This window comes from Bombina bombina, chromosome 1 (genome assembly GCF_027579735.1).
Source record: "Bombina bombina isolate aBomBom1 chromosome 1, aBomBom1.pri, whole genome shotgun sequence".
NCBI lineage: Eukaryota > Metazoa > Chordata > Amphibia > Anura > Bombinatoridae > Bombina > Bombina bombina.
Window position 1 is genome coordinate 982128216 of NC_069499.1, and position 25319 is coordinate 982153534.

At 37.5% G+C, this 25319-nt stretch overlaps 1 protein-coding gene across 2 annotated transcripts in view; it reads right to left on the minus strand.

Annotated features, from left to right (window-relative positions):
* Positions 1–3223: 3223 nt before the first annotated feature.
* The window catches only part of DIDO1 (death inducer-obliterator 1), a 185409-nt gene continuing 163313 nt past the window's right edge, over positions 3224–25319 (minus strand). For both annotated transcript variants that reach the window (XM_053708179.1, XM_053708104.1), the window contains 10 exons: positions 21786–22308; positions 21302–21461; positions 20289–20405; positions 19871–19972; positions 19511–19649; positions 18335–18809; positions 17255–17405; positions 12011–12100; positions 11660–11855; positions 3224–7697 (listed from right to left, as the gene is read on the minus strand). In XM_053708179.1, the coding sequence (XP_053564154.1) occupies positions 4108–7697; positions 11660–11855; positions 12011–12100; positions 17255–17405; positions 18335–18809; positions 19511–19649; positions 19871–19972; positions 20289–20405; positions 21302–21461; positions 21786–22308 (5543 nt within the window). In that variant the 3' untranslated portion in view covers positions 3224–4107. The remainder of the gene's footprint in view (positions 7698–11659; positions 11856–12010; positions 12101–17254; positions 17406–18334; positions 18810–19510; positions 19650–19870; positions 19973–20288; positions 20406–21301; positions 21462–21785; positions 22309–25319) is intronic.

A 25319-nucleotide genomic window follows, 5' to 3' on the forward strand; every position in this document is an offset into this window, starting at 1 on the left:
CCTGTTCTCCGATTACAGAGAGTAGGGCACCCAGAACCTTTGAAAAGATTCATGGAGCTGTTGCTAGGCCAAATGGAAGAGCAACAAATTGGTAATGCTTGTCTAGAAAAGAGAATCTTAGGAACTGATAATGTTCTGGATGAATCAGAATATGAAGGTAAGCATCATGCAAGTCTATTGTAGACATATAATGTCCTTGCTGAACAAAAGGCAAAATAGTCCTTATAGTTACCATCTTGAAAGTTGGTACTCTTACATAACGATTCAAAATTTTCAGATCCAGAACTGGTCTGAATGAATTTTCTTTCTTTGGGACAATGAATAGATTTGAATAAAACCCCAGGCCTTGTTCCTGAAAAGGAACCGGCATGATTACCCCTGAAACCTCCAGATCTGAAACACACTTCAGGAAAGCCTGAGCTTTTAATGGATTCACTGGGATGCGTGAGAAAAAATCTCACAGGTCGTCTTACTCTGAATCCAATTCAGTACCCCTGAGAGATTGATTTTGGACAGAATTTATCCAAACATCCTTGAAAAACCTTAATCTGCCCCCTACCAGCTGTGCTGGAATGAGGGCTGCACCTTCATGCGGATTTAGGGGCTGACTTTTGTTTCTTGAAAGGCTTCCAATTGGAAACAGATTCCTTGGGGGAAGGATTAGGTTTTTGCTCCTTATTTTGTTGAAAGGAACGAAAACTATTAGAAGCCTTAGATTTACCCTTAGGTTTTTAATCCTGAGGCAAAAAAACTCCTTTCCCCCCAGTAACAGTTGAAATAATAGAATCCAATTGAGAACCAAATAAATTATTACTTTGGAAAGAAAGATAGTAATCTAGATTTAGATGTCATATCAGCATTCCAAGATTTAAGCCACAAAGCTCTTCTAGCTAAAATAGCGAAAGACATGGATCTAACATCAATTTTTATAATATAAAAAATAGCATCACAAATAAAATTATTAGCATGTTGCAGTAAGCGAACAATGCTAGATATGTCAGAATCCAATTCTTGTTGCGCTAAATTCTCCAACCAGAAAGTTGAAGCAGCTGCAACATCAGCCAAAGGATGACCTGAATATAAATAGGCTTTCCTTAGATAAGATTCAAGCTTTCTATCTAAAGGATCTTTAAAGGAAGTTCTATCTTCCATAGGAATAGTGGTTCGTTTAGCAAGAGTAGAAATAGCCCCATCAACTTTGGGGATTTTCCCCCAAAACTCTATTGCAACCGTTGGTAAAGGATACAATTTTTTAAACCTTGCAGGAGGATTAAAAGTTGTACCTGGCTTATTCCATTCCATTCCTTAGAAATCATGTCAGAAATAGCATCAGGAATAGGAAAAACCTCTGGAGTAACCACAGCATTTAAACGTTTACTAGTTTTAATATCAAGAGGACTAGCTTCCTCAATATCCAAAGTAATTAACACTTCTTTTAACAAAGAACGCATATACTCTATTTTAAATAAATAAGTAGATTTGTCAGTGTCAATGTCTGAGGAAGGATCTTCCGAATCAGATAGATCCTCATAAGAAGTGGATAATTCATTATGTTGTTGGTCATTTGAAATTTCATCAACTTTATGAGAAGTTTTAAAAGACCTCTTACGCTTATTAGAAGGTGGAAATGCAGAAAAAGCCTTCTGAATAGAATCAGTAACGAATTCTTTAAAATTCACAGGTATATCATGTACATTAGAAGTTGAAGGAACTGCAACCAGTAATGTACTATTACAGATGGACACTAACTACATGTAAAAGTTTATCATGACAACTAATACAAATGACATTAGGAGATATAATCTCCACAAATTTACAACAAATGCACTTAGCTTTGGTAGAACAGATGTCAGGCAGCAAAGTTCCAACAGATACTTCTGAGGCAGGATCAGATTGAGACATCTTGCAGAAAGTAAAAGAAAAAACAACATATAAAGCAAAATTATCAATTTCCTTATTATCCTTATTTCCTTATTATCAGTTTCAGGAATGGGAAAAAATGCAAATAGCATAGCCCTCTGACTTAGAAAAGGGCAAGAGGCAAAAGCAATGGGGCAATAAATAATGAAAAAAGTTTGGCACCAAGAATGACGCACAACGTAACAAAAAAATTTTTTGGCACCAACCATGTCCGGAAGTGACACACTCGCGTCACTAACGACGCAACCCTGTGTGAACCTCTGTGTCAACTACGCCGGAAATGACGAACTTGCGTCAACGGATGTGCCTTTTTGCGCCAAAAAATTATCGCGCCAAGAATGACGCAATAAAGTGTGGCATTTAGAGCACCCACGAGCCTAAGACAGCTTGCAAATTAAAACAAGTAGTCAATTGAAAAAAAGACTAAACCCCAGGTAAGAAAAATATTTCTCAATATTAACTTTCCCAAATATGAAACTGACAATCTGCAAAAGGAAATACATGACTCATGGCAAATATAAGTACAATACATATATTTAGAACTTTATATAAATGCATAAAGTGCCAAACTATAGCCGAGGTGTCTTAAGAAATAAAAACATACTTACCCAAAAGACACCCCATCCACATATAGCATATAGCCAAATCAGTAGAGGTAATGGTATATGAGAGTATATCGTCGATCTGAAAAGGGAGGTAGGAGATGAATCTCTACGACTGATAACAGAGAACCTATGAAATAGACCCCCGTTAGGGAAATCACTGCATTCAATAGGTAATACTCTCCACGTCCCTCTGACATTCGCTGTACTCTGAGAGGAATCGGGCTTCAAAATGCTGAGAAGCGCATGTCAACGTAGAAATCTTAGCACAAACTTACTTCACCACCTCCATAGGAGGCAAAGTTTGTAAAATTGAATTGTGGGTGTGGTGAGGGGTGTATATCCCATACGTAACTAGCTCATGGACTCTTGCCAATTACATGAAAGAAGTTACAGCTAAACACAAACACAGCAGAAATGTAAAAATAGCCCTGGTCCTTAAGAGTAAAAAATTGAAAAATGATCTGGTCCTTAAGGGGTTAAACCCATCTCTGTTTAGGCAAATATTTATAGTCATAAAACATGCTGAACAGTAAGAGCTGAAACAATACTGTTTTGTTCTTTAGCTGCCTTTTTAAGTTTATTCTATTTATTTTATTGATAAATGTGAATTTTTGGCATCCAGTTATAGAAGGCACACATCGATAATTATCAAAACAATAGAAACAAATCTCATAGATCACTGAACAAATAAAGCAGACTTTGGTATGACTGGTGTAGATTTTTATTCTACTTACAAAAACAAATTTTACAGTGATATTTTTCAATATAAAACACAATTTACAGAAACATCAAGTAACCCTTAACACTTGATTTTTCAAACAGTATTGAATATCTTCTCTGATATTATATTAATATTTAGAAAATTGTTTGCATTAGGCCCACCATTATAATAATATTTTAGTTTAGTGTATGTCATATTAAAAGGACCATCCTTTTAAACACTAAACCAGTTTCAATTTATTAGAAAATGTGCCACTTTTATAATTGAATTTATAATCAACTTATGATCATTTTAGTTCATTCATATTGACTTACATCATCTTTGTCAAAGTATATCGAGTGATCCTTGTAATTAAATCCTACAAACTTCCTTTCACAAAATAAAAAATATACAACATACTGGTGAAAATTATTTTTATTATGTGGTCTTATTGGTCTGAAATCATCTTCATTTTTCACCCCAGAAAAGAGACCCTCCGCCAAAAAAACAACACCACAAAAACAATATACCTTCCGCACACATTCTGTTATCAGTTTACAAATTGAAACTTATAATAGCAGGCCTAGCTATAAAAAATAAAAAGCCCTGAAAAGTGGTCATTAAAAGGAGCACTGGATAAATCAACATATGATTTTAATTGAACTGTGAACAAATATATACACATATACCACATTTGTGATAGTCCATTTTTGTTTTGTGGGGAAAAATATTGTCTGGGGTTTAATTTACAAGGGATTATTTATGTAAAATAAAAAAATATATATATATATACATATCTATATATAAATATACACACAGAGATACATACAGTTCAAAACATTTTCTTTCTTGTAAAAAGTCTGTTATAAAGCAACACTTGTGTTATGTTTTATTTGATGGAGCAGAATCTTCTGAAGCAGATTTAGAAGATTCTTTAGGTCTATCAGGTTTAGAGTCTCTGTTGCTTTCTTTGCTTTTACTTCTGTCTGATTGGTCTTTAGCTCTGTCTCGCTCTCTTGTTCGATCACGATTTCTGTCCCTCTCACGGTCTTTGTCTCTTTCCCTATCACAATCTCTGCTTCTTGAACGGTCTCTATCTCGCCGCTTATAAGACTCTCTATCCCGATTTCTGTCTCTATCCCTGTCCCTATCCCTTCCCCTGTCTCGCTCTTTGTCCCTTTCTCTCTCTCTCTCTTTGTCCCTTTCTCTCTCCCGCTCTTTGTGCCTTTCTCTCTCCCGCTCTTTGTCCCTTTCTCTCTCCCGCTCTTTGTCCCTTTCTCTCTCCCGCTCTTTGTCCCTTTCTCTCTCCCGCTCTTTGTTCCTTTCTCTCTCCCGCTCTTTGTCTCTTTCTCTCTCTTGATCTTTGTCCCTGTCTCGTTCTTTATCTCTCTCTTTTTCCCGTTCACGCTCTCTATCCCTGTCCCGTTCAGGCTCTCTTTCCCTTTCTCTATCCCTATCCCTATCTCTTTCAGTCTCTTTGGCTCTGTCACGATCTCTATTTTTCTCCCATTCTCTTTTTTCAAAATCTTTTTCTTTATTAGAGTCTCTATCTCTAGTTTTATCCCACTCACGACTTTGATCTTTTTGTCTTTGACGTTCCCAGTCTCTACTTCTCTCCCAATTCCTCTCTCTCTCTCTATTCCAATTTCTGCTTCTCTCTCTATCCCATGGGCCATCAAAATCTCGCTCTCTCCTCCTTTCATCAAATACTCTGTTTTGTAAATGATCAGAAGAGTGTGGTTCAGGATGATCAAATTTCTCATTACGCCCTTCATAGCGTTCTCTAGGTTTCCCTTCAAATCCATGGTTTCGGTGGTCCTTGTTTTGTCGGAATTCACTTGAATCCCAAGGTTGCTCCTGATCTAGTCTCTGATCTGAATAATTCTGAATAGAGCTTGGTGGTACTCCTTTATCTCTTCCTTCAAATCTATGTGGAGGAAGAAGACTTGGAATTTCAAGAAGAGGGCGAGGTTTCATACTTTGTGGAGGTTCAGAAAATCTAAGTGGTGCAGGTCCATGTTGCCCTCCAAACTGATGGGGAGCTAAACCTCGTTGGTTACTTAACATAGGGGGAGGGCTTATTCTTTGGGGCTCAAAATGTGGTGGGGGTGGACCTTGTGAACCTAAAAAGTTGCCTGGCATTGGACATCTTACACTATCAAAGTCATTTGGATAGGGTATTCTAGGACCTACAAAATGGCTAGGTCCTGGTCCTCTAGGCCCTCCAAACTGACCTTGCAGTGGCCCACCTCTATGACCTTTAAAAGGAGGAGGTGGTGGTGGTGGTGGTGGTCTTCTTGGGCCATCAAACTGAAAAGGTTGTCCTCTGTTTCCAATGAAGTGAGCTGGTACCGGCCCTCTTGGACCATCAAACCAAGGTGGACTATCATTCATACCACCAAAATTTGAATCTGGAAAGTCCAAAGGTGGGCAACTTTGTTTATCAAACCTAGGAGGTGACTGTATTCTCTGAGCTATAAAGGAAGGAGGGCCTCTGTCACCAAATGGAGGAGGCGGCCCATAATGTCCTGGTAAGAAAGAGTTGGGACCTGTCTGCTCCCCAATTCTATCAGCCTGTAGTCTTCTTTGTCCCTCCATATTAGGAGGAAATTCCATATTAGGAGGGAATTTGTCATCAGAAAAAGCTAAGGGGGCTCTTGTTGAATGAAGGCTAGGTATTGGTCTTGGTTCAAAGAATGGTGGACTTTCACTTTCATTTTCAAATTTTATTGGAGGACCACCTGTAGTACATGTTGAGAATGGAGGACCCTCATCCTGTAATAGAGGACTTTCATTTCCCCCTTGAAAACAAATTGGTTGAGTGGTTTCTGTAAACATAGGTCGTGTTTGGCTGTTAAACGACCCTGAAGATGTTTCATGTTGTTCTGTGGTCTGGTCAGTAAACTTTGTCATCTCACTGTCGAGTTTTTGAGATTCTTTTTTCCAAGGAGCTGTGTCTGAGCTAGAAAGACTTTGGTTTTCACATATTTTCTCCTCTGGAGTGCTACTTTGTTGTAAATGTGAAACTCCTGGAGATGTTAGCAGTACTTTAACAAAAGCATTTGTTTCAGTTATAGAACTGTCAGAGATTGCAGAATTTGTGGAATCCAGCTGATTCAACCAAGATTTGTTTTCAGGCTTCTGATCTGTCACAAGGTTTTCTGATACCCTCTCATTTACATGAGTATTGCTAGTTTTGCTTTCCTCTGTAGGAACTGCAGTCTTTACATCAGTCTCTTTAATGGCAATAGACTTGTGCACAACTTCCTGATTGCTTTCAGTAGATGAACTTGGTTTTTCAACCTGTAACTGAATAGCAGAGGTCTCTTCATTGTCAGAATGTACTATTTTTGATGTTGCAATGCGAGGATCTCTAGCTTGCCTTGGATCACGGTTTGGAAATATAATTTGGTCTGAGGATGCAGAAACTGAAAGGTCTCTTTGAAATAATTCTGTTTTTACTATAGATGCTTTTGGTGGTGGTGACATCAAGGCATCAGATACTGAAAAGTGGGCCATAGAAACACCCACAGCTGCCCTTTGCTGCCTGAGAGCCTCTTCTTGTTCCTCCAGTTGTCTTTTTTGCTCTTCTATTTGCTTATTTAATTCATCCAACATTTTTTGCTGTTCAACTAGAGATGAGTCAGAAATATTTGTCATGTAACCTTCAGATACTTCCATGGATTTAATTTTACTAGCTGGCAACATTTTATTAGGTAGGTCATCAATTGTTACTTTTGCTTCTTCTAATATAGTTTCATCTTCAGGGTCATAAGCCTCTTCCTCTAAATTTTCACAAGGTTGTTCAGGTTCATAAGGTTTTTCATCACAAGTGATAAGACTGGTATCAAAAGCTTTTTCTGGATCATATTCTTCTTCTGGGTCATATGGCCTATCGTCATCTTCTTCAAAAGGTTTCTCTTTAGACAACTGACCAAATTGTTGGATTATTGGGTCTATTAAAGGAATACCTACAATGTTTTTATCTGAAGTAGGTTCTTCATTCTCCAGTTTGGAACTTTCTTTTTTGCTTTCTGCTGCTTTTCCAAAAAGTGTCTTAAGAATATGCTCCAATGGTGTAGATGTAATTGAAGAAGTTGTAGAGACTGAAACTGTATCAGCTGTGGATGATGAAGATAGATCAGATCCACTGATGCCTGGTTTAACACACTCTGTTTTTTCGGATGACACGGATACTTCAGGAGCTCCAACTTTTGAAACTGGCTCTGTAATAGGTGGTGGTGAGCCTGGTGGAGTTGTACTTTTTACAGTCTCATTTGACAATTTTTGAACCTTCTTCTCTACTTGATAAATTGTAGGTACTTTAGGCAAGTTTAAGATGTCCATTTCCTCCTGTATTGGTCCTTTGGCTTTCTTGTCTTCAAATTTTTCCATATCATTAATAGCTGGACGTTTGTTTCTTTGACAAATTACTAATCCTAAGATTAAGTTTGGGCGTGCTGGTTCCAGACCTAGAACATTATGGAAAACCATATTATTAAATGTGCATTGGTGTGAAAAAGGAATTCACTGTATGTAAAATATGTACATGCCTATTTTTTAATAAAGAACTTAAGTAATAAACAAATGGATTCAACAGAGCACAACATTTTAAACAACTTTCCAATTTACTTATCAATTTTGTTTAGTTCCCTTGGTATCCTTTGTTAAAGAGTACTCCTAGGTGAGCTTAGGAGTGTGCGCTTGTCGTAAGCCACCTGGCGGCAGCATTTGCAACATCGTTTATAGCAGTATTATACATAGTTACCAACACTGCTGTCATAGGCTGCTTTAGACATGTGCACACTCAAACTGCTATCTGCTTAAAGGGACAGTCTACACCAAAAATTTTATTATTTTAAAAGATAGATAATCCCTTTATAACCCATTTCTCAGTTTTGCATAACCAACACGGTTATAATATACTTTTAACCTCTGTGATTATCTTGGATCTAAGCCTCTGCAAACTGCCCCTTTTTCAGTTCTTTTGACAGACTTGCAGTCTAGCCAATCAGTGCCTGCTCCCAGATAACTTCTTGTGCACGCGCACAGTGTTATCTATATGAAATACGTGAACTAACACCCTCTAGTGGTGAAAAACTGTTAAAATGCAATATGAAAGAGGTGGGCTTCAAGGTCTAAGAAATTAGCATATGAACCTCCTAGGTTAAGCTTTCAACTAAGAATACCAAGAGAACAAAGCAAAATTGGTGATAAAAGTAAATTGTAAAATTGTTTAAAATTACATGCTCTATCTGAATCATGAAAGTTTATTTTGGCCTAGACTGTCCCTATAACTAGGTTTATTCTAGCAATAAAAGAAAACTAAATTTGATAATAGAAGTAAATTGAAGTTGTTTTAAACTGCATGCTCTATATGAGTCAGTCTGTTTCTTTAGTCACAAACTGTATATGCATTAAAGAGACAGGAAAACCAAAAAGAAAAAACTTGAATAATATCGATTTACTACAATAAATTTCCGCTGAAATTCAGGATGAAAAGGGGTTCGGTCATAAAAAAAATTCAAATTTTTTAAAGTAATTTAATAAATTACTAGATTTGAAGTAAAGCATGTAAATGTGACATAGACCAAAGCAAATAATAGGTTATCCTTTTTAGAATGCTAAATCTAGCGAGAAATTAGAAAGGCAAATTGTGTGATAACACTAATCACAGTTAAGATGTCTGCAGTGCTTACATTACATGCTTTTTTTATGGTGTACCACAGAATCTAATATTTACAATCTCACTAAAACTTCTTAGCTCAACGACTGCAATAATTTCCTATAAGTATTCCTGTTCTCTTAGAAGCCAAGGATTTAATATGGTTTTGGGTTTAAAGCTAAAATCTTGTAAAACTTGGTGTGATCTTCCACCTTTTTGTGCAGCACAGTAGCCAATCTTTGCATTTCACTGACATATAAGGACGAAAGTTTATAAAGGAATAGAGTTACTATCACAAGAGAATTGGCCATAATCTGAGTTCCCATCTGAGTGATCATTAAATTTTCTAACTCAATGTTTCTAGTTTCATTTCACAAGTATTTGTAACAAGAAAGATATATATATATATATATATATTACATAGCCGGTGGCCCAGCACTCCTTCCACATGGGTGCAATCACGTCCCGGGTGCTATCCTCAAAAGCTATATAGAAATTTCCAAAATGTAGGAGGGCACTCATAGGATTTATAAGCAACAAACAGTATATCTTTATTTCCAAGTTATTTGTACATTATTTGTAGAAGTCAACGTTTCGACCCATTTATGGGCCTTCTTCAAGACAGTAAATTTTTTTATAATGCAGCACGCATTATACACTCAAAACTCCCATTAGAGCAGTGATAACTGTCTTGAAGAAGGCCCATAAATGGGTCAAAACGTTGACTTCTACAAATAATGTACAAATAACTTGGAAATAAAGATATACTGTTTGTTGCTTTATAAATCCTGTGAGTGCCCTCCTACATTTGGACATTTATTTATATATATATATATATATATATATATATATATATATATATATATATATATATATAAGTCCAAACAGATCATGTCAATTAAAATGATACAGACACCTGAAAACCTACATAAAGAACAAATCTATAAGCCATACTTGAGAACTTTAGATGAGAAATATCATTCATTTCAGGAGCAAAAAAAAAAAGCCCTAATGTGCTAAAGCATAATTATTGTACTACTATTTGCAGAGAACTGTGTTTAGTCCTGGCAAAGTCAGCTCTGGACAGTGACTGGAGGTTACTCAACATATGCCGAACCTTACTGGTCCAAAGCTGAATATGGCCAGTAAGCCAGCAGTGCACTGCCATCCAAGAGCACACTTAAACTGTGTTTATCACAGTTGTGGAGGTAAAACAAACTTTTCTGCTATAAATAGTGCAATGACCCATAAAATACAGCCGATTTGCATAATCAACAAATGCATGATAAAAAAAAAAGGCAATTCAATAGCAGTTAGTCTGAACTGCAAATGAGTAATTGTATTTCTGATAAACTTCAGTTATGCATTTCCATTCCTCCTGTAATATGCCACAGCCATCAGCAAATCACAAATGCATATATTCTGTGATTTCTTGCACATGCTCAGTAGGAGTGGGTGACTCAAAAAGTGTAAATATAAAAAGACTGCACATTTTGTTAATGGAAGAAAATTGGAAAGATGTTTAAAATTGTATGCTCTGAATCATGAAAATTTAAATTGACTGTAGTGTCCCTTTAAACCTTGTAGAAAGTGCAATGTTGGTAACTAGTAGCATTAGACAAGTTGTCATGTTGCACACCAACAAAGCTCTATTTGTCTTCTGTACGATTTGGTAAAAAGGCGCTCATTTTCCATGCTTTTGGAGTTGATACGAGACATGGCAATTTACTATAACATTTGGCAAATCTGGATGTTAATGGACACTAAATTATAGTGTTAAAACTAGATACAAATAATAGAATGGTTTTATTTTATTTCTCTCAAATGCATTAGACTGCCACCACTTACTACTTGTGTCCGGAATCTAAGTATTATGTACACAATATAATTCTTAAAAGCTCTACCTATGGGGCTACTGTCTGTGCTTTATATCAGCAACTGTGCTAGGCCCTTGTACTCTTTTGCAATTATATTAAATGTGTTAATTTTCATTGTACAGGAATCATACTGAATATCATATCAGTGCAGCTTTTACTATTTCATTATGTCTTCATAGAAGAACAGATCATATCATCTCAAGTATGCATATGTACTACAAAATCAGGGATACATGAAGGAAGCATAAAAACAAAAAGCTGGCGATGTTGCTGCAGCAATGGATCACAAGCCATTGTACACAGAATTTTAGATTTTCCAAAACTGGTCTTGAACTTCTTTCCTTCTTTAGTTCAATTAGTTGAGCACACAGATTAACCAAATGAACAGGTTTGAGACTTTTCAGTGTTTCTTTTCCATGCAGATTTGATGGTGTTTCTTCTTATTTGGTTGAACGTTGCAGAAATGCTCTTCATATTGATGAAGTTGCCTTATTTTCAAATATTATTTCATTTATGTAATTGTTCAACAATCTTGCACCTGACCTTTGTTTTTGCATGTGTGTGAAGTGTAAGAATGCAATGTGAAGACAAAAATGCACAGTTTTCAGAAAATGTTTATTTAAGAAAAAAACGTTTGAATGCAACAGTGGATAAAATTAACAAAAAGGGAATGCTGCCCTGGTTGATTTGTCATTTCTAATTACATATACTGAAATCACAGGATTCATTTTCTTCTGTGGTCTTAATACCCTAAACCAATTAAACAATTGTTATGCTCCCCTACATTTAATTTATGAGACTAAGATAAGTTCTTGTAACTTTTTTGCTTTAATGTAGATAAAAAAAAAAAAAAAGTTCCTAAAGGTTTTCTTCTCAACAAAGTGATGCTTACCTGGTCCATCAAAAGGCAATAGTTTCGATGGAATTGGATCTTTGGCGCTTAAAGGGATCAAATAAAGGTCCTTGATATGGCGATTATTGTTGGCTACAACTCCAAAACGACCACGGCTACTGAAATAAGAATAAAGAGATATATACGCCACTTCCTCCTCTTCTGTAGCAGGGTGAAATCGGATAAGTGAGAGATCCTGGAATCAGAAGTCAAAAAGTTGTCATAAAACCACAATACTACTACTACTGTAAACTGATTAACACCACTAAATACAAAGATTTCTGGCTTCTTGAAAAAGCATTCTAATTAAATATTTAAAAAATAAAAAAATAAAAAATCAAACATCATTACCTTTGAAAGAGAGGATTTGAGTTTTCCAATATAATCCCAAACAGTCTTTGGAGAAATCCTTCCGCCTATATGAATTGTGTCTGGTAAATCCTAGATGAGAAGTATTGAACAATTAAATATCTCCGAATGGAAATAACAATACATTTTAATTTGTAAAATTGCCATTAAGTAATTAAAAGGGAAGCATGAAAAAAAAACAGCACAATGCCCTTTTTTATATCAAAGTAATTTTGGGGGAAATTACCAAAAAGCATTGAAAACTTGTACAGAAATAAATACAGTGAGCTAGGACTCAAGTAAAGCTCCTTACAATTATATATAAGAATGTGGTATTTATCAGCATATGTACTGAATACTGTAGTGACCATAGACGCATCTGATTTAGTTATTTTTTTCTTTGTGGCATTTGATTAAGTTTGCCTTTTTCTTTTGAAAAAACGGATGCTTCTGTATTAAATAAACAAAAAAAAGTAAATGCTAATTTATGTTTGCAGCCACATCATTGGGTGCTGTCTTTATAAGCCAGTAAGCAAGTACTCCCTGTTAGTTTCAAAAACTTAAATTATGTTTACCTGATAATTTTATTTTCTTCTGATGGGAAGTCCACAGCTGCATTCATTACTTTTGGGAATCCAGAACCTGGCCACCAGGAGGTGGCAAAGCCACCCCAGCCAAAAGCTTAAATACCTCCCCTCCACTTCCCTCATCCCCCAGTCATTCTGCCAAGGGAACAAGGAACAGTAGGAGAAATATCAGGGTGAAAAAGGTGCAACATCGATAAACACGGGCGCGGAGCTGTGGACTCTTCCCGTCAAAAGAAAAGACAATTATCAGGTAAATATAAGTTTTTCTTCTTAAACGAGAAGAGTCCACAGCTGAAACAAATGGCGGTTACAGAAGGAGCCTCTCCTTCAAAGGGCACCACAGCCTAAAATGACCCATACAAAAAACTGAAAAAATACTGGAGACCACTCAAAATCCTTAGATTCCACTGAGCACAATGCCTCCAAGGAGCCAAGTCCCGCAAGGCTCACAAATCGCACAAACTTATCCAAAGGAAAGGCACCTCCACCTACCACCGAAGGGGAGAACGAAGTACCCAAAAGGAGATCCAAAGGACCAACAGAATAGGATAAGAACACCAAGCGAAGCGAAGGTGGTTACCAACAACCACCCAAGGAAAATAACCCTCTATGAAGTCCATCTCCGAAGAGACACTCCCAACCTATGAAAGAGCGATCGCGAGGAAGAACAAAAATCCAACCTCTGATCCTCTGACACAACACCATACAACTAATGGTGCTTCAAGGAAGCCACGAGCTCCCCACTGAACCCTAGTCTAGCAGACACAACCGCTACAACTAGTCACATATAGATAGGAAAACCATATCAGGACTGAAGAAAAACCCGGATCCCACCGCCAGGTTTTAGGACCAACTGTCCCTAAGGAAAAGAGAGCTCTCTGTGAAACACAGAACACAATTGACAGACCTCGCAAGTTCCAGCACCAGTGCAGCAAAGCTGACCCAAAGTCATCATGGGACCCCATCCCACAGAGAGTGCCGATTTCCAAAGGAATTCCCGCCAGAAATCCGGCCCCCAGAAATATAACACCAGCAACAATGCAACCAGTGGAGGAAGGAACACCCATGACAACCCCCTACCCCCCCCGCCCCCCGGGAGTATAACAGGGTCAAGAGCAAGTACACGGTCAGACCCAAGAGAGCCGACAGATCTCCGACCTCCCCTCCAAGGAACGGACCCAATCCACAAAGAAAAGGAGCTGGTAACTTACGCCTCAAGAGCGAGCGGAGGTCCTAAGAGGAACTAACCCATTTGAGAACCACTCTGACCATTCACTACCAAATGCCACTATAAAAAGCTTGCGAGCACACATGCCAAGTGCAAGTAGTTGCAGCTGGTTTCAAACTGCAACCCTTCCGCTTGCTAGGTAGCAAAAGCTAACCATCAGGCCACTGCAGCCGGCTCTACGTGCTCGTGTTCCTCTAAACATGGAACACTCCCAAAAGGAAGATAGGGGCACAGACTTACCAGAGCCAGCCCCTCTGACATCCCACACATCAGGAGGGAAAAAAGAATCCTGGAACGATAAGATAAGGACCCACAGGGTCTCCATGGAAACTGAATACTTCCAAATCCTACCTATAAGGACAAAGGCCAAGGAGATCGCTTCCCCAGCCATAGATAAGGTAAAGAGAGCAAAGAGAATGGTAAAACACTGCCATTGAGTAAAAAACTCAACGGTCAGTACTACTCGTTCAGATGAGACAACCTCAAGCCCACACCTTAATGTAAAAGTAGCCCCTGGCAAAAACCACAGATCCACCTGAAGGGCAGTAAACTAACCTTCAGACCGATACCAAATTTCCCATGAGAGATAAAAACCAACCCACCTAAGGGAAAGCAGACATTCTAAACCCTAAGGATTGAAGCTGAACCGCCCAGGACCGAGTGCAGCGACTCGGGCCCCAAAATCTCAGACAAGAGACATAGCCCTAGGCCAGACCCCCCGGGACAGGTTGTGTTTCCTGAGGAACCACCAAGGTGCCTCATACGCAGGACACTCTAGGTAGCCACACCCCAATGGCCCTGAACATTGGATGCTCGCAAGAGACCCCCAATATCATAGATGACATCTAGACAAGCCTCAGAGATGGCAATTCACACCCATAGGTGGAGCAGAACCCCAGAGACCAAGAGCTCCTAGAGGATCTAGAGCACCACTCTAAGTCTAAGGACCCCAGAGTTTACCAGGAGACAGGGCTTCATATAATGGAGACATACCCCATAGCGGGATTCAACACATAACCTAAACCATGTGGGCAACTAGGCAACCCACTAGGCTACACCGGCAAGCGTAACGCCCACTAGATGGAAGTCGAAGATCCTCACAGAAGCAGCCTCCAAAGAAAACCCTGTACCAGGATAACAGACAACCCTACCAATCCCGCTGAGAAGCGGACCAGAGGCTTTTGCCGAGTAAGAAAGGGGTAAAACTCAACCCCTACGCTCCACATAAAGCGTGTGAGATACTGAAAAAGGGAAGACAGACATACCCCAACTCCTGGACCCAGATGACCAGACCACTCAGAAAGGAGAAATCAGTCCCAGTAACCTCAAAGGGTACCTGCGACTAGGTCACAAGAAAAACAGACCCCCGGAAATACCAAGATTGAAACGAAAATAGTCATCCAAACTGGTACCCCCAACTGTCCCACGGTCATCCAGACCCCCAAACCCCTCGGGAATGGAGAACCTCTGTACCAAGGCCAAAAACCTCCAGAACCCACAAGGAGTTGTAGACGGATCTTTACATAAGGGGCGGCAGAGGACCTATACAATCCCATCGGCACTCCAATCAGCGAGGACGAGGAGCAGGTTGACGTATAAGAAACGAAAACACCCCCTCAAGTAATGGATCAAGAAACATAAAATGAACACTCAACAAGTGAACGACTCGGCATCCCGTGGGTGACATGAACTTAAATTCCTTGATTTGGGGGAAGAGAGTACTCTAGAGTGCAATTGGAACTTAACTGATGGGCATGCATAACCTGGGCCATTTCATACTCTTCGCAAGACGTATACTCAGAATTGGAGATATCAGTCTTCAAAAAAATCAGAATCCTCCTCAACTTGGAGATTGCAATTATGGGCAAACACTAACGGCACCTTACACCTCCAATGGCTGGGGCACTCACCACCTTCTGTGAGCCAGACAGCTAACAAACAGATTCTCTCCGTCGCCACTCGGCCAAAGTGCAGAAATGAAATGCATAGGGTGACCATATTGCCGCTTTAAAAAGGGACACATATGAAAAATGCATGTCAGGGTTCTTAAACAAAACATTTCTTTAAACAGCCCTGAAAACAGCCCTGGCATATGTATTTTTTATATGTTTCCCTTTTTAAAGCAGCAATATGGTCACCCTAGGAATACAGCGTGACCACACCCAGTCACGAGGCGCAACGTGTAAGCCAAAAAAAAAAACGCGCCGGTCCCTTGGACCACGCAAACTGATGAAATAAGCCGTTATGTCCGAATAGCCATGAGCCCAAGTAACACTACACAATAGCAGACAATCACATAGCACACATGATTAAAGTCCCCCCTGTTCAATAACCCCTCTCAGGAGATATTAATCCTTGATTCCATAAGATAAAGGAGTCCTACTGGGACCCTAACTTCTTTTGTTTAACATTTACAGTCACATATTGAAATAAAATGAAACTATCTTACTGGAATCTACGCCATGGAACAGGAACACAGCCCTTCAAGTGTGACAGATAGTAGCCTCGCATTTGACATGGACTTGAATGAATAAAGGCAGGCAGCGAAACTCAACACTGATTGCCAAGGAGTCGTTAATATGAGTCAGGATGATTTTGCAGACTCTCCCTGCATCTCCGGACTCTAACCTTCATCCATGCTCTCACTAAGAGGCTGACAGGATTACTTAAAACTCCAATCCCATTTTGAAGAGTACTACCCTCCATGAGAGACTATCTTCAATCTTCTGACACTTCTCTGCCAACCTCCTGAGACGAAAGGCAAAGAATGACTGGGGGATGAGGGAAGTGGGGGAGGTATTTAAACCTTTGGCTAGGGTGTCTTTGCCTCCTCCTGGTGGCCAGGTTCTGAATTCCCAAAAGTAATGAATGCAGCTGTGGACTCCCGTTTAAGAAGAAAATCAGTTTAAACAACTTTAACTTGACATCTTTTCATACAAAAAAAACAAAACTTTAAAATCAGGGATGGCTAACTTTCTAGTACAATGGGGGCCACAGATGAATGTTCTAGAATCCTTAAGGACTGCATATACATTTATGGCTATTAAGTAGTATATTTCCAAAAAAATGTTCAGTAGCACAGATTTAGGTAAGGTTAAAGTGTACTTTCTGTCTGCTATTCTTTCCTCCAGTGTGCTCTTTAGTTGTGGTTAACCCTAAAGCACACATTTTTAGCTCCCCTTTTTCCTAGGGCCAAAACAAACTATGGTTCACATTGCTGGTACTAGTTTTTGTGGCCCTACGGGAAAAGCAGAACTAATGGCTGCATGTAGTCCCCGGGCTTCCAGGAAAAGCAGAACTAATGGCTGCATGTAGTCCCCGGGCTTCCAGTTGGCCTACCTGTTTTAAATAATAATCTCTGATATGCATTACTTGAGTTTTAACTAAATGATTGAAATTTGATTATTTTGTAAATACGTAGCGCTGACAAACCTCATTTAAATATTCCACAGACCCAGAGACTGGGTATGCTTTTGTCACAAACTTGGCAACAGACTGCATATTAATGAATCCTTTCCATATAGGACTCTGACGAGAAAGAAAGAGTGATGTATCCCCATCTTGAGAGGCTCTCTCAGGCAAGCTGAAAAAATAAAATGTACAAAAATGACAAAAATATCTAACCTTGCCAAGGTATACTGGCATGAATAATAAACGTATTATGGTTCTATTGGTTTACAGGAAACAAACAAAAAAGCCACACAAGGAAATTATTGCTCTATACAAGTGCTTCAATTATCATACACCATATTAGGACCTCTAAACTGTACTCTAGCTATTCATATCTGAAGCATGCCTTTTATGTCAATATAATACCCTGGTTTAACATAAATTTAAAATCTTGTATATGTGCTTTAAGGGCACATAAAGCCCTGGGACTGGACATTTGGGAATATAAATGTGTAAGTTCAAAATATTTTTGTTTTCAGAATTTTGTAGTTAAGGGTACAGTGTTATATCTGAAACAGTAATTTTCTCCTACACATCTACAAATTTGAGTGTAACTGCTGCCATTGACTATGTTGTAACAACTGTCAAAGCAACGGTTTAATCTTCCTTTAAATCAGATCATTTATATAATAAATGTTTGATGTAGCAAGTTAACTTTTGTGAATGAAAGGTAGTGCTCAATACTGGAGAGAAGAGAGGTTGATGGAAACTTATGGCAGAAAATGTATTCTTTGTTCTATGGTTCCTTAGATTTCTACTTCTCATTTATGCATAATGTATTAATGTCAGGTGCAAAAGCACACAACTCAACTTTTATGAAAGCCCTACTTGCCTAAGTACCAAGAATCACACACAGTATATTTTGGCATCCCTGCTTTCTCAGTAGATGTTATTGTAGTGTTATTTGAATATTCTATAAAAAATATAGGTTCTTATTAATTACTGTGAGCCATCAATTAATTCAACCTTCATATCACTTGATTACATTTTCTATACAAGTCATAGGGAAGGGGATGATTACATGGTCTGCACATGCTTAACTAGTAGACCAGGATTACGCACTTGATGTTTGGTGATGTTAAATATCTGGTGTCGGGTGAAGGGATTGGCTTTGTTAATATAGACTTGGGCACAGTGAAGACAGGTGTTTCATCATTGTCCCGCGCAGTTCTTGGGGTTGTATTTGGATTAGATGACATTGTAGTAGGTCTTTTAACTGCTGTCCTTGGGTCTCTGCCAGAAACTGTGACTGTGGTCATCATGGTGGCTGAAGATGCCTGAATAGCTACAGGCGACTCAGAATGGACAGGGGAAGCAGAAGGAATGGTCATGCGCTCGGGAGCTGACTCAGTAGTAACCAATTCAGACTTCTCACTGATATCCATAGGTGTGGCAGATTCATCTGCTGTAGAGGGAGGAGCTAGTTCACAGCTCTCCACTTTCAGTTCTGTCTTTAATTTTGGTTCAGTCTTCTTTAAAGTTCCAGCCAATGTTTTCTGACGTTTGTATGGGGGCTCATCATCAGCTGACATCTGACCTGTGTTGAAGAAACAAAAAAATGCGTAAAAACCCCCCCACAATCTCTCGAATTTTAAAAACACCCATTAAAGATCAGTGGAGACTGAATGCTTAAAAGTACCCAAAACCAGGCCTATAAATGTGGAAGAAGAAAATTTACTGTAATGGTCATTTAGTCCTGTGTTTGCTTCTCTCTGCATTCAGCAGCTGTCATCTTGTTTAAGAAAATGTTCTCAGCTCCTGTGCTGATCCAGCCCTATTCCCCTTCTCAATATAGCAGTGAATGAACCATTTGCATTTACTAAACAGGGGGTTTATAACCAAATTTAAAAACTTAAGCATCTCTCAGGGGCAGCTGCATGTAGGTTACTATAAATAAAAATGTTGTAAAAGGTTTTTTAAAAAGAAAATGCAATGTTCTACTTCCTATGTACTATGAATGCCTCCCAAGCTGACACATGACTTTGTACCTTTTTATTTATTTTTTTTTACCTTCTGCTAGAGTGATGATTTTTTTGTCATTTCTAACTGCAATCTGCTACTTGGAACAATTTCTAGATTTTGAGGCCTTTGGGGTATGACTCACCTCATGTATAAGTATTTATTGATAGATTTGATCTTAGTCTCACAATTCTACTGTACCCTAATGTAGAGCTCTAAAAAAATATAATTGCACAATAGAAACAATCTGTTTTTTTTTGGTTTACTGTGACTATTTACCTGTACATATTTTGCAGTTGAGATCAAAAAGATGTGCACGATGTTGACTTGTGGTGTCATTTAACATGCTGCTGAAAATATCTGGAAGGACAGAACTGCTTTTTTCTGGTGCTGCAGCTTTTACCGTCTCCTGTTGTTCCTAAAATAAGCAATCCCAAAAGAACGCAAAAGGCCAAAATAAGTCATTAATGAATTATGCACCTTATGTTCTCACAAGATGTGATCTAGATTAATTTGTAGAATTTGCAATATTTCTAACTAGCTTGTTTGTTCACTACTATCTTAGAATATGGATTTATAGTATTCTGCACCAATTATCCCAGTTCAGTCTTTATTGAAAACTCTGTAGTTTATACTTACCGTATCGGTGTCAGACATGGGAGGAGACTCTTCCATGTCTATTTCTATTTGCTTTGCTGAAGCCTTATTTTCAAATCGAGTTTTATTTTTCAAGCTCAAATTCTATTGGAGAGAAAAGATGTTACATATTTTAAATTGGGCATGCAATTTGCAGCTTAAAAGACATTGCCTGCAAGCATTAAACTAGGTAAATTAATAGATATCAAAATACTAGAGGCAAAGACTATATCAACGGTGCACACATTCTCAGACAAAATACAGTCCATCTGGGAAAATGATGGTACAGGGTGAAAATCCCCTTTGATTCAGTTTGATTAGTATCAGCAGTTTAGACAGTTAAACAATTTTCTAATTCATTGAGCAGTGGTCAATCTGCCAGCATAGTTTGCATTTATCGTTTAAGAGTATTGTAACTTACAGGTTTGGACACAGTTTCTTTCCAAGAAGACAATTTTTTGGATAACAGCTCCTCAGGTTTTAGACGTACCAGCTTCTGTAATGAAATTTCTTCACGTAGAACACGATGGAAGAGCCCCTGTGGGAAAAAAAGGTGCATACAAAGCTACATTAAAAAAAAAAAAAGGTAATTTTTTTTTCTAGCACTTCATAGGGATTAAAATAAACTAGAGATTTAAGCCATCCACTAAGGACGTGAAATCCCTTTGTTACCAATTCCCCAGTTTTGCATAACCAACAAAGTTATATAAATACACTTTTTTCCTCTGTGATTATCTTGTATCTAAACCTCTGCAAACTGCCACCTTATTTAAGTTCTTTTGACAGACATCCATTTTAGCCAATCAGAGCTGGCTCACTGGAACTCCACGTGCGTGAGCACAGTGTTATCTATATGACACACGTGAACTAACACCCTCTAGTGGTGAAAACCTGTCAAAATGCCCTGAGAGAAGAGGCGTCCTTTAAGGGCTTAGAAATTAACATATGAACCTCCTAAGTTTAGCTTTCCACTAATACAAAGGGAACAAAGGAAAATTGGTGATAAAAGTAAATTGGAAAATTGTTTAAAATTACATTCTCTATCTGAATCATGAAAGTTTATTTTGGACTAGACTGTCCCTTTAAGACTATGCAGTTTGATAATGAAAGTCAGTTGGAAAGTTTTTATATTTTCTATCTGAATCGTGAAACAATTTTTTTACCCTAGCAACAGTTTAGATGTACTGTATATACTATATAATTTTCAAGAAAAAACAAACGGCAAATGCAACAGCACTAACAAATTATACATTTGTAATCCTATCAAAGAAACAAGATGGGGAAAAAATATTTCTGGCAGATTCCCTTAATCATGTCTTACCTACCAAAAATTAGTGCAATTATTGGGGGGGGAGAAAGTGTAGGGGGTTTGGAATAATTTGTTTTATCTTTTGGTAATGCCATGTTTGCTACTATTGTTTTATTCAGACCCACCTGATTTTTTGGATCCTTGAGGTTAAACATGATGTTACGGTACTTGCTTTTATACCGGCTGTCTGTATCCCGAAATAAATTGAACATTTCTTTTTCAATACTTGTTGCAATTCTTGCAACCTCATTTTCAGGCATAGCCAGATCATCACTATCAGTGACTCTAAAAAGTGTGAAAAATGTAGTCAGTTATATGGTAATCACGTAACATTTTCATCTGCGAACTGAACATTTAAAAATGAACTGGAATTTCAGCTAAAATACATATTTTCAAATAATCAATAAAATCAGTCTATTACTAAAGCTATACATGTAAACCCACTGAAATGTTATGTTTTTTTATGCAACAGCACAAAATCCAGAACATGTACTAAATCACAATTTATTTATTTTTTAATTATGATGGCATAGAATTACAGACTAAAATATATATATTATAGTTTACACAACCCACCCCCTCTAAAAAAGTGGAAACAAATGATCACACCTTTTCCATAAAATTTCCTTCAAAGAGCGTCTAATATTTTGTCGAATCTGAGTGTTAGGCATAGGCTGTCCAGAGTTGGTAGCTGCCTTGGACTGGGTGTTAGCCACTGGTGTAGAACTGGTGCTTGCTGGGGAGGTTAAAGCCTGTTTTTTGTGCACATGCAACAAACTGAAAGGGGGAGTCTTTTTCACATCAGGCACTGCTGTAGCAGATAGTGATTTTTTGGGAATCGGTGGTAAACCTTTAGTGGTAGCAGAAGTCGCAGGCTCAGGCATTTTTTTACTAAGTCCTGGCTTTTTCTCACCAACATATGTTGGCTTTGCTGACTTTGTAGTGGGTGTTGAAGATGAAGTGGGTGTTGAAGATGAAGTGGGTATTGAAGTCAAAGTCTTTTTCAACATGGGAATTCTCGGAAGGGATGAGATGGACTTAATCATTACAGAGGAGGATGGTGAAGGAGGCGCTTTTTTGACTGGCTGAGGAGCTTCGTTTTTTTTACTTTCATTATCATCTACTTTCTCAGCTGCAAGAGAAAAATTTTTTTTGTTAAGTCCTGAAAATTTTAAAAAGCAATGTGCTTATCCACCATATCCAGTATTAAAAAGCTACTGGGCATTATATTAAAACCATCCAAGAATAAATAAAAAAAAACTACAAGATTTTACATTTGGACTTGGTATCTGCAGTAGGATAACTGAAACATGTAAATTAAAATAACACATACAAAAATGCTGATCTCCTTTATATATAGTGTCAACACTCGGATATAAAACGCATTAATTGTGTATTTTCTTCACTTACTCTGCACAGCCTTATTTAAAAAAAAAAAAATATATATATATATTAATTAATAATACACTTACATATATATTGGAGATAAACAAAAGTTTTAATATTGTTAAATTGTGCATTTGTTTGCGTAATGGGGGAAACATAGAATGGTCAATAAGTTAATTTATAATGGCATATTTAATTTTAAAAAAAAGTACAAAACACCACGTATGTACAGTGCACAAGATAAAGAATATTCATGTAGATACATACAGTATAATATATATATATATATATATATATATATATATATATATATAGATAGATATACACTTTTAAAAAAGGAACATAAAGCTCTGCTACTTTTTCAGTCATTTGCTAAGATAAGAACTCAAGCAGATACACTCTGGGTTCTGGAAACCATGCTCACAAGCCAAGCAAACTTTTAGTGTTTTGCTATTGATCTATTATTATTATTATTATCGGTTATTTGTAGAGCGCCAACAGATTCCGCAGCGCTAATTTAAAAGGGATAGAAAACATCAAAATTGAAATGAGCATGGATAAAATGTATTACATTTTTTCAGCGCATACGAACATGTTGTGAGGGCCCATGCTCCAGTATTTAAACACACTTTCTCAGAGAGTCAGCAGTAGCTTGTATGCCACAAATTAGGTCTTCACAGCAATAATACACACTAATATCAGCTCCCTGAATGTGAATACTGGTGAACGGTCCCTCACAGCATGTGTGTGGATGCTGCTGAAAAACAGTAATAATATTTACATGGGGGGTTTTGCTGATAGAAGCACATTGCAAAAATCTATCTATTTAAAACAAAATGCACCGCACCTATGCACATTTAAATTTTGAACTTTCTATCCCTTTAAGTATTGATCTTATAGAGATCCCTTGTATTTTCTTAAATCTAAAAATATTGCATTATTTATAAAATAGACAGTATTTTAAAAAGTTAAAAAAAAAAGTTTTTTTTAGTTCAAAAGATATATCCCTGTTTAACCAATATGCAGTAATATATAGCAAGACATTTACGGATAGCCCACGAATTCTATCCCAGAATTTCTAAGTTATCTAGAATGGCTAGCACCATGTACATTTCTATTTAAAGGTCTAGAAAACAATTCTAATCTTTTACCAGTCTCAAAAACAAGTTCATCATTGCTAAAAATGTATAAAAAAAATTATATGGTAGAACAAATTTAACAAGCAATGCGATTTCAATTTAAAAGGATATAAAAACCCAAATTTTTTTCTTTCACAATTCAGATTGAGCATGCAATTTTAATTTACTCCTATTATAATTTTTTCTTTGTTTTTGGTTCAGCAACTGGGTAGCACTTGCCGATTGGTGGCTACATGTGATGAAACATAAGATATCCCTATTTTACATCTAATTACAAATCAAGATAATGCTGAAATGGTATTACATTCCACTAGAGTCCAAAGTGTTAAATGATCACTGTGCATACTGACTCATGGTGTATAGAAAGTCACCCTTGAAGCCACTTCATTCCACTCTACAACAGGATTGTTCACGCTCTTCACCAGAAGAGAAATACCATTTTCAGAGCTAGTTCGAAAGATGCCATAATCCTGTCTCAAATTTCAGATGAATACTTTTATGAGCCACTGCTTTTGTTCGTACAAGCCTAGTACTGAGATATTTGTTGCACAGGATCTTCTTAATTTATCAGCTTCATCTTTCTGAAGAAAATGTCTTATTTCACCTTTCTAACATTGTTTTCATATCAAAATTAAATTTGTCCCTGGAGGGTCAACAATGCTCGGACATCTTCAGGATATGTAATAATTAGAAAACGTTCCATCCAACTTTCATGCACAGTGTATTATAGTGCACAACTACGCATCTGAGACAGGATTCTGTTATATAATATTTACATGTGGCAGCTGTATCTTTAAAACTGTGAACAAATGACAATATAACTTTACAATATAACTTGAGTACATAACATTTTAATATGTACTTTGTTCAATTGAATATACAAATTATATACAGATCAAATGACACGAAGATATGTCTCCCTACACAAGCATGCTTGAGATAGGAATTCAGTGCACAGTCAGAAATTATTGCAGACTTGCACATCAGTTTATAGAGATACATTAATGCTGGCTCTGAAACCAAATGATTTGTGAGATGAATGGTTCAGTGAGAAAATTCCCACAGGTTTCTGCAAAAAAACTGATGCACAGCAGGCAAGAAACATAAGGTTTTAGACTTGATAGCAATTTTAGGCTACTGAGAAGGATAATGTGCAACTGCTAAACATCCATTCTTTAACATGAGAATTCTTATGAGGTGCATGAGCCTCTTAGAAATAATTTTGTGGTTTGGGATTCCATGGATGAATTTGTTAAACGCTATCATGAAAAAGCCAACAAAAAAATAAAATTTAATTCCTCTTTATACAAAAAACAAAATTTATGCTTACCTGATAAATTTATTTCTCTTGTGGTGTATCCAGTCCACGGATTCATCCATTACTTGTGGGATATTCTCCTTCCCAACAGGAAGCTGCAAGAGGATCACCCACAGCAGAGCTGTCTATATAGCTCCTCCCCTAACTGCCACCTCCCAGTCATTCGACCGAAGACAAGCAAGAGAAAGGAGAAACTATAGGGTGCAGTGGTGACTGTAGTTTAAAAATTAAAAAACACCTGCCTTAAAATGACAGGGCGGGCCGTGGACTGGATACACCACAAGAGAAATAAATTTATCA